Source organism: Macaca mulatta, chromosome 1 (genome assembly GCF_049350105.2).
Source record: "Macaca mulatta isolate MMU2019108-1 chromosome 1, T2T-MMU8v2.0, whole genome shotgun sequence".
In the NCBI taxonomy this organism is placed as follows: domain Eukaryota; kingdom Metazoa; phylum Chordata; class Mammalia; order Primates; family Cercopithecidae; genus Macaca; species Macaca mulatta.
Genome location: NC_133406.1, coordinates 207179760 through 207192316, shown reverse-complemented (window position 1 = coordinate 207192316; position 12557 = coordinate 207179760). Strand labels below are relative to the sequence as shown.

At 46.3% G+C, this 12557-nt stretch overlaps 1 protein-coding gene across 1 annotated transcript in view; it reads right to left on the bottom strand.

Moving 5' to 3' along the window:
• CSMD2 (CUB and Sushi multiple domains 2) overlaps positions 1-12557 on the bottom strand; it is a 649885-nt gene that overhangs the window by 133879 nt on the left and 503449 nt on the right. Inside the window, exons 28-29 of the mRNA XM_015134762.3 lie at positions 7840-7978; positions 2486-2673 (exon numbers count right to left, since the gene is read on the bottom strand). Of these exons, the coding sequence (XP_014990248.3) occupies positions 2486-2673; positions 7840-7978 (327 nt within the window). The remainder of the gene's footprint in view (positions 1-2485; positions 2674-7839; positions 7979-12557) is intronic.

Here is a 12557-nt window from a genome sequence, read left to right as displayed (position 1 = left end):
GGTTATGGTTTAGATCTAAAGACCCCTCTAGATACCACCTTGGATCAACAGGCAAAAGTGGAAAGAGGATTTGAAAGTATGGCTCTCAGACCATGAATTTCCCTGGAGAAGATCTGGGGGAGAGACGGCCATAGTCAGGTAGCCATGAACAAGGTGACTGGAGAGGAAGCTGAGGGGGTTTCTACCCAGTAGCTTACTATATCCAGGGAAGCTGAAATGAAATCATCTTATAAAAAATGAGGCTGACAGGGGTGACATTTGGGGTGAAGTTTGGAATCTCTGCCAAGAAGAACTCAGTTGGGTCAAGTCAGAGGCTTCTCTGGTAGTTGCTAAGACTTGGCTGGGGGAAACGACATCACCTGTAGTGACTCTAAGTATCATGTTTGTGCAGCTTCGTCTGGGTGTCCTCAGCCGTGTGGGTGTGGGTTCAACAAAGGGTACAGTTTTGCAAGGTGTATGCACTTGGAGGACTAGGGGGCAGGCAATTGAGGGTACTGATGAGAATATGAAGGAAGAGATGAATAATAAGAAATGGTGATGACATGGGAGTGGGGATGGTGGTGATGGGAGCAATGGAGATCCCAGACTGGGTCTAAGTCATGGCTTCTGTTAGAATTCCGAAGTGTCTGACTGTGCTGATATCAGTGTGTGGAAGAGGGTTTGGGCCCAGGAGGTTTACCAAATGGCAGGTGCCTGCAGGCAGAGAGGATGGCAGAATATCCATTCCCTAGGCCAGCCCCATGAAGCAAGAAGACTACAAGTAAAACATTCGCCATTTTGCGCACCAGTCTTCTAGAACTGTACCTGGAAAACAGGAGATAATCGAGAACTATGAGGAGTTCAATGAGTTGATGGATATGGAGCACTTAGGATGGTGCTGGCAGCGGGCAAACACTAAGTCTGCCATTGTTCTAATTAGTGTTATGTGAGCTTATGTGAGATATTCCCAGGGGTGGCTGGAAATATTTAATTAGGGGACACTTTAAAAGGTATCTGAGGTCCTATGTTATGCAAGTGGGGAACATGAGCCAGAAAATTTTTAATTTTAACTGGTAATGTGACCCCATTTGTATGCTCAGGCTGATGAGGCCTGGGTGAACCTGGGTTATAGTTACAATAACAAAATCTATCATTCCCAGAGCATCTGTAGAGTGTTTAGTATATATGGAGCATTATACATATATATATACACACACACACACACATATATATTATATATATATAAAATATGCATGTATAAAATAGCTTTTAATCTTAACCTCCTGCAACATAATTATTACTAGCAACACTTTGTAGATGACGTTCCAAGAGATAATAACTTGCCCAGCTCACAAATCAAGCAAGGAAGGGAGCTGGGATTTAGATAATGGGATTTGAGATAATTAGGGAAGACTAAAAGGTCAAAAAGAGATAATAGCGTAGAAGACAGTGGAGTGCTCGAGAGCCTGGAACTCCTCTTACTACACGAATAATATTTGAACATTACAGAATGCGTGATATGTGCCAGGAACTGTACCACGGACTTTCATGCATGTACTCACTGATCTTTCCATCACTATGAAGCAGGAATTTTCCTACCATGGTTTTATAAAAGAAGAAATGCCCGAGGCTTCAAGAGGTTCAATACTTTATCCAAGGTCACGCACATGTTAAGTCGTAAACATGAACTTTCAATCCAATTAATTTGACAGTCAATGCTCTTAACCGGGCAGGGACAGCCTGTTTTTGTAAGTGAATTTTTCTTAGAATGCAGCCACGCTCATTTGTTTATGTCTGTGGCTGCTTTAGCACTACAGTAGTAGGGCTGAGTAGTTGTGATAGGTAAACCTACAATATTTACTATTTTTAAGAGAAAAATTTCTGACTCTTACTTTCGACCACACTATTGAACTTGCCTTAATTAGCACAGCTGGAAGGATGAACAAATGTGATCAGGAGGTATCAGAAAGTGACCAATCTATGACGAGGTGTCAGAGTATGGCCAAGGAGTGTCCTTGGGACACAGGTCTAAGCACCGTGACCCTAGGATTAGATGGGCTGTCCATAGGGATGTTGAAGTTACCCAGGATGGTGAAAAGCTCTGGGTGGAGAGGAAGATTGAGCCTCATATCAGAACCCTCTTTAGTGAAGTGCAGTACCCAGGAAGATATCAGCTGATGGCTATGAAGTGAGGGTATGAGGCTGAAGTAGACTTAGGAATGACCCTCATTAAAAAAGAGGAGAAGAAGAGTAGTGGTTGGAAATAGATGGGGTGCAAAAAGAATGCTGGTCCCCTTTTTTCCCACCCCTGGAGAATACAGGCGTGAAAGACTAAGCCATCTGGGGGGCCTCAGGAAAGGCAGGTTTTTTGCAGGCGGCAGCAGTGCTAGGGTTGGTGTGGGTTTGCCGTGGTCCAGCCCAGGCTCTCCTCACTATGCTACACTACTTGCCGTCTGCCATGTTGGCTGGACCTATCCTCAGTACTCTCTGGCACCAGGGCCCTTACCTGTATAGTCAATGACGAAGCCAGCATTGCTCACAGATGCATCGCTGCGGAAGGCGAGGAAGAGGCTGTTACTGCTGCTTTCAATGCGGCCTGGGAGCTGGGAGCCATAGAAGCTTCCTATGAGAGGGCTGAGAGAGTCCCGTCCGTCGTAGATATGGAGGAAGTCATAGCCAGGTTCCAAGTTAAAGCTGGGGAACAAAAACATCCCACCCCCACCCCACTAAGGTCAAATAAAGGCTTTTGCTGGGGTCTTAGGCTCAATCAAAGCATGGGGCCTCCCAGGGAGCAAGCCCACCATCCCACTGGTACCCAACCCCTGAAGACTGGCTGGTGGGAAGGGAGAAGATGAGGCCCTGATGACCTCAGTCAGGTGAGAAGATGGAAGAGGCAGGCTCAGGGGCAGAGGAGCCAGATTCCAGTCAGTGTCCAAAAATCTGGAGCTGAAAACCTAACGTCCTCCTTATACAGAAGGGAAAATGAGTTGCCAACTCTAGACACCAAGTTGTCAACCAAAGTAGGTCCAAAACCCAGGTCTCTTACCTGACACTAATGTCCTTATACTGTGCTGTTCTGAACCTCATTTTCTAAGAGAGAATGAACCAATTAGGGAGCCATTCTCAGGGAGGAAGGGGCCTGTTACCATGAAGGACCCTAGCTTCATGCCTTCATCCCAAGCCAGTACTCCAGCTCTCCTCAGGGTCTGCTATTGCCCCACTCCTAGGACCCACAAATGTCCTCACCCTTAGCTATTCTGACCCTGGTGTGAGGGAAAAATCCATTTTAAAAACTTAGATGAGCAAATTGAATATTTGAGTTCATGAATGTAATTTATCCCACTGGAATGGCTCAAATGAAAATGATGGAAAATGCATATTATGAAAAAATTATGCATGGAGTTCAAAAGTTTTTTGTATCAAAATCAACTCACACTAACTTGTTAACATGTCTGCACAGGATCTAACGTGAGGCATTAAAAAGGACAAGATATCAGCTTAAAAAAAGCCTCTATCAGAGCAACATGAATTCTGCTAAAATTGAAGCAAGAAAAAACATCAAATTTATGGTGATGCTTGGGTAGAAGGACGGTGACGTCGCTGATGCTTTACAAAAGGTTTATGAGGACAATGCCCCAAAGAAATCAGCAGTTTACAAATGGATAACTTGTTTCAAGTAGGGAGGGGATGATAATGAAGATGAAGCCTGCCAAGGCGGATCTCCACATCAATTGGAGAGGAAAACAATCTTGTTTGTGTCCTAATTGAATAGGACCAATAATTAATGGCACAAATGAGAGCCAACACCATAGACATCTTGACTGGTTCAGATTACACAATTTTGACTAAAAAATTAAAGTTGACCAAATTTCTACTTGATGGGTGTCAAAACCATTGTGCCTAGGTCAGCTACAGACAAAGGCAGAGCTTTCAATGGAAATTTTAAAAATGTGGGATCAAGATCCTGAAACATTTCTCCCAAGAACAGGAGATGGAACATGGATTTACCAGTACAATCTTGAAGACAAAGCACAATCAAAGCAATGGCTACCAGGGAATGGAAGTGTCCAGTCGAAGCAAAAGTGGAGCAAAGGTCAAGGTAATTTTTTTTTTTTTTTTTTTTTTTTGATGCTTCAGGCATTTTGCAGTTGATTTTCTGAAGGGCCAAAGAATGATAACATCTGCTTCTTAGGAGTTTGTTTTGAGAAAGTTAGCTAAAGCTTTAGCAGAAAAATGCTTCAGGAGAGAGTCCTTCTCCCTGACAACAATGCTCCTGATCATTTCTCTCATCAAACAAGGGTAATTTTTCAAGAGTTTCAATGGGAAATCATTAGGCATCCACTTTACAGTCCTGATTTGGCTCCTTCTTATTGCTTTTTGTTTCCTAATCTTAAAACATCTTTAAAGGGCACCCATTTTTTCTTCGGTTAACAAAGTAAAAAAGACTATACTGACGTAGTTAAATTACCAGGACCCTCAGTTCTTCAGGGATGGACAAAATTACTGGTATTGTTGTTTACAAAAGTGTCCTGAACTTGGTGGAGTTTATGTTGAGTAATAAAGTTTATATTTTTTATTTTTATCTTAAATTCAATTTTTCCACAAACTTTTTGAAGTCCCCCGTATGCTTGTGCTCTGGTGCAGCAATTCCACTCTTAAGTATATATCTAACAAAGGCAATTGATACCAATCAAGTGTGCAAAGATGAAAACAATAGAAAAGTAAATGAGCTTGCAGAGAATAGATTTCAGATGCAAATTTGCTCATGCCCAGTCACGGACTGGGATACTCAGATACAGCAAGTCCTTAGCATTGTCCACAGGCTCTCAGAAACCATGACTTTAAGTGAAATGACATAAAACAAAACCAACTGTTTGTTTCTCATCAACACACAGGCTGGGCATGGTGGCTCATGTCTGTAATCCCAGCATTTTGGGAGGCCAAGGTGGGCAGATCACTTGAGGCCAGGAGTTCGAGACCAGCCTGGCCAAAATGGCGAAACCCTGTCTCTACTAAAAATACAAAAATTAGCTGGGTGTGGTGGCATGCACCTGTAATCCCAGCTACTCGGGAGGCTGAGGCATGAGAACTGCTTGAACTCGGGAGGGAGAGGTTGTGTGAGCCAAGATTATGCCACTGTACTCCAGCCTGGGTAACAGAATGAAACTCTGTCTCAGAAACCAAACCAAACCAAACCAAACAAAACAATATAATGAAATGACATTGAAGGAAACATTTGAGGACCTGCTGTACTTTGTTTTACTTAAAGTCACAGTTTCCAAGAACCTGTTGATGACATTGAGGACTTACTGTATTCTATTTGAGATTGAGAGTAAAATGACTGCTCTACCCTTTGGCTAAGATATATAGCAGGGGGAGGAGGCCATGCATCTCTAGGACAAAGGAGATAAGGCAGGCTAAGAGACAGGATGGAGGAATGGGAGGCAGGGGGCGCAGAGCCAGATGTGCACTGGCCTCCTTCCCACCTGGCACCCTGTCACACTGGTGTCAGTTGCGGGCTCACCACATCACTGCTGGGTGACATGGTCTTCTTGCCCCTGTAATTCAGCTTCTTGACATCTGCTTTTATGAAAGTCACCAGTGAAGGGTTTTGGAGGGAGTCAGTCTTGGTCACAAATGATGGCATCACCACTTCCAACTAACTGCCTTCTTTCTGTCCCTCTCTTCCTTCCATCATCAAATTTTGAGCACCCTCAATATTCCACGCACTGTGCAAGGTGCCAAGGACATGGGGACATGTCAGACACCACTTCTGCCTTCAAAAATTGATGGTGCTGTAGGAAGTGACAGACATGTCAACAACAAAATAATGTATAAAGTCAGCCCGAGGCAGAGCAGAAACACAAAGCAAGGTTCCTTGGGGAGGATGAAAAATCAAACGTTTATGGAGGAAATCAAGCCTGAACTGAGTCTTGGGAGATGAGAAGACCCTTAGAGATAGGACAAGGAGAGAACAGGAAGTTGCTGTGAAGGCAGAAACAGAGGCAAAGTCATAAGGGCATGAAAGAATCCAAGAGGCCCTGGAACTGCAAGGAGTTCCATCTGGCTGGAGCTCAGGGCTTAGGATGGGGTGGGCTTAGGATGGGGTCGGGGGGCTGACTGGAGAGTTAGGCAGAGACCAGATTGTTTGGAATGAAACTCCAAAGTTTGGGCCTTTATTTATAAGCAATAGAGGACCATGTTAGGATTTAAAAATAAAGGATCTGTTTGTTTCTTTGTTTTTGAATTGAGGTATGATTTACACCGTGTGAAATGATCAGCTCTAAGGTGTGCCACTCTATCAGTTTTGACACATGCATATCAAGATCCAGAACTGTCCCACCACCCCAGAGAGTTCCAAGTGCCCCTTCCCATTCAACCTTCCCTACCCTCAGATGCCAGCACTGATCAGAATTCTTCACCAGGGATTAGTTTTGCTGATCCTACAATTTTATACGAGTTGAATCATACATTATGTACTTTTTTATGTCTGTCTTCTTTCACTCAGCATAATATTTTTGGGACTCATCCACGTTGTTGCATGTATCAGTAGTTCATTCTTTTTTATTGCTGAGCACTGTCATTAGAGGATGTTAAAATGGAAAGTAGGGTGGTTATTTCAGCATTTTTGAGTGACACGATCACTCTGACAGCTAGCTAGGGGAGAGATTGGCATGGGAGGCAAGATGGGGCAGAGGAACCAGCTAGGCGATGAGGGCAGTAATTTAGATGGGAGATGATAGGACTCAAACCAGGACAGGAGCTGGGAGGATGGAGAAGAGGAAAATACATGAGGAGAGTGAAGGCGGTAGAGGCTGCACGCCTCGGTTGCTGCTAGTGGAAGAAGCCGTGAGAGCAGGTGTCAACGCCAGCCCCAAGGCTCAGAACAGAGCTCTTCTGGGGGAGAAAAATATGCTTGATTTTGTACATGCTCATTTGCAGTGTCTGCAGGCCGCAGACAGAGATGTCCAACAGCTGGAGAGCGAGGCTGACGCTCAGAATAAAGCCAGGGTGGGCGGCAGAATGGAGTCTTCCATTTATAAGAGGAGAGTGGAGACACAGGAATGAATGAACTTGTCCAGGAAAGGGGTGTAGGGTAAGAAGAGGAGGTCTGACAAAGCCCGGCAAAGGAAGATGGGTTAACAAGAGGTCCACGTGACGTCACAGAAGAGCTTGGAGAACTGGAAAGAGTAACTTCATGCAAACCAAGTGAAAAAGCAGCCTAAGGATGGAAAGGGTGACCAAGAGGTGGAGTGGGATAAAACATGGAAAGGCCTTTTGTTTGGAACCAGGAGTTTGTGGGTGGCTTTTATCAGAGGAGTTTCCAGTAGAACCGTGGAGGCAGAAACCAGGTTCCAGTGGGTTGAGAGTGAATGGGAGGTGAGGAAGTAGACGAAGGCAGAGCAGTTCTTTTGAAGAGCTTTCCTGTAGCAGGAATGGGAGAGCAAGTGCAGGTACTAGATGCGGAGGTGCCTGGGACCCAAGCCCGCTCGTTTACCCCTCTGGGGTGGGGTGGAAGGGGCCAGGGAAGCAGACTGGGAATGCAGAGGGCAGGGCAAGGGCGTCCAACAAAGGCCTCCTTTCCGAGTCCCAGTATCTTCAGAGGTAAAGAGGAAATAATAATTGCTTCCTCATAGATTACTACAAGGATTAGATGTGATGATATGCATGAGACCACTGAGCGCGGTGCCTGGCACATAGATGTTCAATAAATGCTAGTTTCTCTCTCTCGGCTTTTTCACCTCCCATGGAGCTGAGAACTCTGCTCACACACCTGTGAATACTCACCTGGAGACCCAGGTCCCAGAGCCCCTAGCTGCTCTGAACCCTTCGTCTCCCACCCGGGGGAAAGGTACATACATGTTAAATACCAGGGCGATGACGTAGTCTGGTGAGACGGTCACTTTCCAGTCACACTCCTTCCCTGGTGGGTAGGGTTCTGGGTAATTTGGTGAGAGGATGACTCCAGATGGTCCTGTCAGGTCTCCCCCGCAGGGAGCTGAGGAGAGAAGAAGACGAGGGTGAGGCTGCCTCTTCACCCTGGGCCCATTTTCATGGGCGTTGCTAATACACTATCGAGAGAGGAGGGGCTGAAGCTGACAGGCTGAAGTTAAACCTGGCTTAGGGACTCAGGGGAAGGTGAAATGATGGAGTTCTACTTTGGAGGGGTGGGAATGTTTTGGAGATAGTGGTGGTGGTGCACAACATTTCGAAAGTACCAGATGCCACTGAACTGTTCATTGAAAAACGGGTAATTTTATGTTAGGTGCATTTCACCTCAATAAATTATTTTTTAAAATACCTGGCCCTGTTGCTTCCTAGCAACAGAGTTCCTGTGAACTTAGGGAACTCATCTAGCCTCTCTAGCCCTTGATGTCTTTCCTGTCATAAAAAGAGACAATATCTTCTTTGTGGGGTGGTTGTAAAGATTATGGGAGATGTCTGCTAAAGCATTTGGTAGAGAGTGAATGCTTGATAGATGGAGCCGGCACTGTCTGTGCACCTATGAAGTACATGGCCTTCCTTCACTGCCTCACATCGGCTTCCAGGCGAGCTTTGTGGGTACTGACTGTGAGTTCCTGTGCACTGGATGTCAGGAGGAGTGGGAAACAGGCTCATGTTCGCCTGCCAAGCGCAGCTGGTCTCCTACGCTACCAGTGCTCCTGGCATCTGCTCGCGGCTGCAGATACTTTCCAACTTTCCAAAAGGCCTTGTCCAAGAGTATGTGTGTACCTCAGTTGTATGGAGCTATTATTAATCCCCAATCAGTCTACATGGTCGCCCTCCCCTGAGATGACAGGTCTCTCAAGCAGGTGGGGAGGGAGAAAGTGGCCAGGTAACACAGCAACCTATTTACCTCGGGACCTTCTGGGCAGCTTCCCCAGAGCCTGGCTCAGGTCTCTTCCTCCATGGCTGGGGCTGCTGTACCGTGGCTTGAGGACTGGATAGAGTAAAAGCTGGGAAGTGTGTGAGGTCATTAGCAGGATGGCCAAGACTATAGGTGTGGTTTGGTCTGGAAACCACAGGGCACCATCAGAGGTTGTAAACACTGAGCCCATAGGAACACAGAGAGCCATTTAGGGGCTGGCTAGAAAATCCAAGATGAGTCTTTGTGGGGAGAGCAAAAGGGTATACCTGACTCCAAAGTTGGGAGCAGTCATCGGCTTGTCATAGAGCTGAGCACTGCTGCTTTGGCTGTGTCGTGGAGCCACCTCCGGCTGTGGGTTTTACTCAGGGTGAGGCTTAAAGGGCTGGGTCAATCCCTAACAGGGTCTCAAACAAATGGTAGATCTTCAGGTCAGGCCACAAGAGCCCTAATGTGGCTGAACATAAAATTGGAGTGGTTGTGAGTAGTCTGCTTTTTGTTCCATGGGAAAATATATCCCAAGAACCATCCTGAGTTTCAGAAACACTCAAATAGGCATCTATTACGTATCAGACTTAACAAATCACATTTTAGATGCACCATCTCATTTATGTCTCATTAACAACTCAACGAGCAATGGATTATGCTTCCTGATTTATAAAGGAGGAAAGTGAGTCTCAGAAAGCCTAAGTAACTTGCCCAGAGTCACTCTGAGACTGAGACTCACACAGGACTGGCTCCAAAGTCTGTTGTTTTCCCCTCTTCTACTTCCATATGGTTGGTGGCAGTAACCAGAGTAGAAGAGGAGTGCTTCTCCCCACAGGCCAGCAGGGGAGAGCACAGCTGTTGCAGGAGCTTCTGAGCGAGGATGGTGCCTTAAGTTGGGTCTGCTTAGTCTCACTTGTGTCTCCACCACTGAATCCTTTGGGAGCAGAGGGTGAGATGAATAGGGCCAACCAGAGGCCAGTACAATCAGGCTAGACCCTGGAGCTTAACAAAGCAAGACTGTAATGTCCAGTCCATGGAGTGTGGCCTTGCCCAGGCCAGCCTAGAAACAGAGCCTGATATGGCCAGTGAGAGTGGAAAGTGAGTGTCGTTATCAAAAGTCCCAACTCTGGGGAAATCTTCCCAAGGGGCACAACAAGGCTTCCATTCTGGGTTCCCAGCCTCCACCTCCCTCTGCCAGCTCAGGGGCTTCTTCCCTTAAGTTTGCCACAGATGGGGTGAGTCTCTGCATTTCTGAAACTGCGCCTGTTACTCTCCCACCAACCCCCAAAGTACTGTCAGTGTCTCTGGGTTCTAGGCTGCTGTCTGAGCACAGCTCTCTTCTAGATGGCTCCATGTCATCGGGCATGTGCTTCCCACTCAGAACCCCAGCATGGGCTTCACTGGCTGCTGCCAGTTGTGCCCCAAGGCCTTGCATGGATCCCTGGGCTGCCTCACCAACAGGAAGGCTCCCACTGCTCAGGGTTAGTTGTGGGGTCCTGTTGAGCTTACTAAAACATGGTTGCCCAGATGGGAGTGGGTGCAAGCTGCAGATCCTTCTAGACAGCCAAGAAGTGGGCAGGTTGGACTGAGGGCAAGAGTTGTGGAAAGGGCATTGATTTGGAAGTCATACAATCCTGGGCTCAAATTCTGACAATGCCACTCATTGGCTGTGTGAGTTTGGGCTAACTGTCCACCCCTCTGAGCCTCTACTTCCTCATCTCGAAAGTAAAAGAATAATGATAATAATGGCTTCTCATATACACAGTGCTAACTATGAGCCACGTACAGTTCTTATTGCTTTATAGTATTTTCTTTTTTAATTCTCAAAACAATGCTAGAAGGTAAGTACTATCATTTTCTCTATTTTACTGGCAAGGAAATGAAGGCACAGGGAAGTTGAGCAATTTGTCTAAGGCCACACAGCTTGCTGTGGTGAAGCCAGACCTGAGCCAGGGAGTGGAATCTCGAGCTCTAACCTCACCACAGAGTGATTTCAGCTGCAATAATGCAGCTAAAATGTTTAGCTTGGTGCCGATCACGGGGACAGCATCCAATGAGTATTTGTTTTCTTCCTTTGCTTCCTCCCTGTAATGAAGGGTTATCAAGGCCAGCTAGACCCGCTCATGGCAGAACGCCCAGGGAGCTGGAAATTAGAAGCATGTCACTGGGATTTCCAGTTCGTTTGAGAGAAGAGGCAAAGGCATTTATTTTGTTGCCTGAGAAACATTTCCCAAAGCCGAGTGTAGAAGAACGGGTGATGAAAACTGAATTAACCTCTCCACCCTGCCCACTGCACATTTATTGCTCTCCTCAGCTTAGCACAATCCTCCTTCTCCACTTGGGACGATCTCATCTCAGGACCTGCTTTTCTGTAAAATGATTCTAAGGAATCACAGCCTTGTAGAAGGCTGAATTTGGAAGGAGCCTCAGAGGTTCCCAGATTCTCTCCTGGGCCTCAGCAGAATTCCCTTAGCAGATGGAATCTTGGCTTAGGGAAGGGAAGTGAGTCTGAAGATTTGAAAGAAGGATTCAAAGAAGCGAAAGATGAAAAGAAGGAAGGAAGATAGAAAGGAAGGAAATTAGTATTTCTTGAGATTGGGGTTAGGCGTGTCCTCACCCCACAATGCCATAAGGGAAGTGTATTTACCCTCACAGATGAGGAAACCCAGGCTCAGAGAGTTGAAGCAATTTCCCAAGGTCATCAAAGTAGTAAATGGCAGAGCTAGAAACTAAATCTGATTGTGTCTACTTCAATATCCCACACTGTTCCCTACACAGCAGAATACGTAGTGAAGAACTCAGCTGGATCTGAAACCGGGGTCTCAACCTCCTGCCCCACGCACCTATGTGGCTCCCAATTCCCACTGAGGAGCAGGATTTAGTGTCTCACCTTCAGGGCCAGGCCTCAGAGCCAGGCCTGGAATAGGCCAGTCCTCAGATGCCTGGACAGTGCACTGCTTCCCATTAAGCCTGCAGGTGCAGGCCAGGGCAGACGCTCCTGCAGGAGCTGTCTCAGGAAGTCCCTCGCACCTATCTCCAGCAGGGGAGGCGGTGTGGGAGGTAGGAAAATGAGAGGCTTTGCATTCAGACTGGCGTGGGTGTAAATCTTGGCTCTGCTATATCCTAGCTCTGTGATTTGGGACAAGATATCCAAATTTGTCTAAGTTTCAGTTTCAAGTGTAAATGAGGAAATGGTGCTAATTTCAGAGAGCTGCCGGGAAAGTTAAATGAGGTTATCTAAGTGAATGTCCAGTATGGGGCAAGTACACAGTAAGGACTCAGTGACCATGGGTTCTCTTCTCTTCTAACAGCCAGCATTGACAGGGGAGATAAACACTCATTATTTCACCTGAGCAAAATAGCCATGTGGAAGTGGGCACCTGGAGTGTTTGTTTCTATTTACCTTTCTTTCCCATCCCAGCCTCCCTTCAAGTTCCCTTCTCCTCTCAGTCTCAAGTAGTTAGAGGTAGGATTTTTCAGGCCCCACCCCTTTTAAGTGATGGGACCTTAGACAAGTCTCAGGTCCTTTATGTCTTCATCTCTCATACAGGAAGGTTTTAAGTCCGAAGAAAGAAAACCCTGTAATCCTAGCATTTGGGAGGCCAAGGTAGGAGGATCACTTGAGCCCAGGAATTCGAGACCAGCCTAGGCAACATAGTGAGACTCCATCTCAACAACAACAACAAAAATACAAAAATTTGCTGGGTGTGGTGGCGCAGGCCTG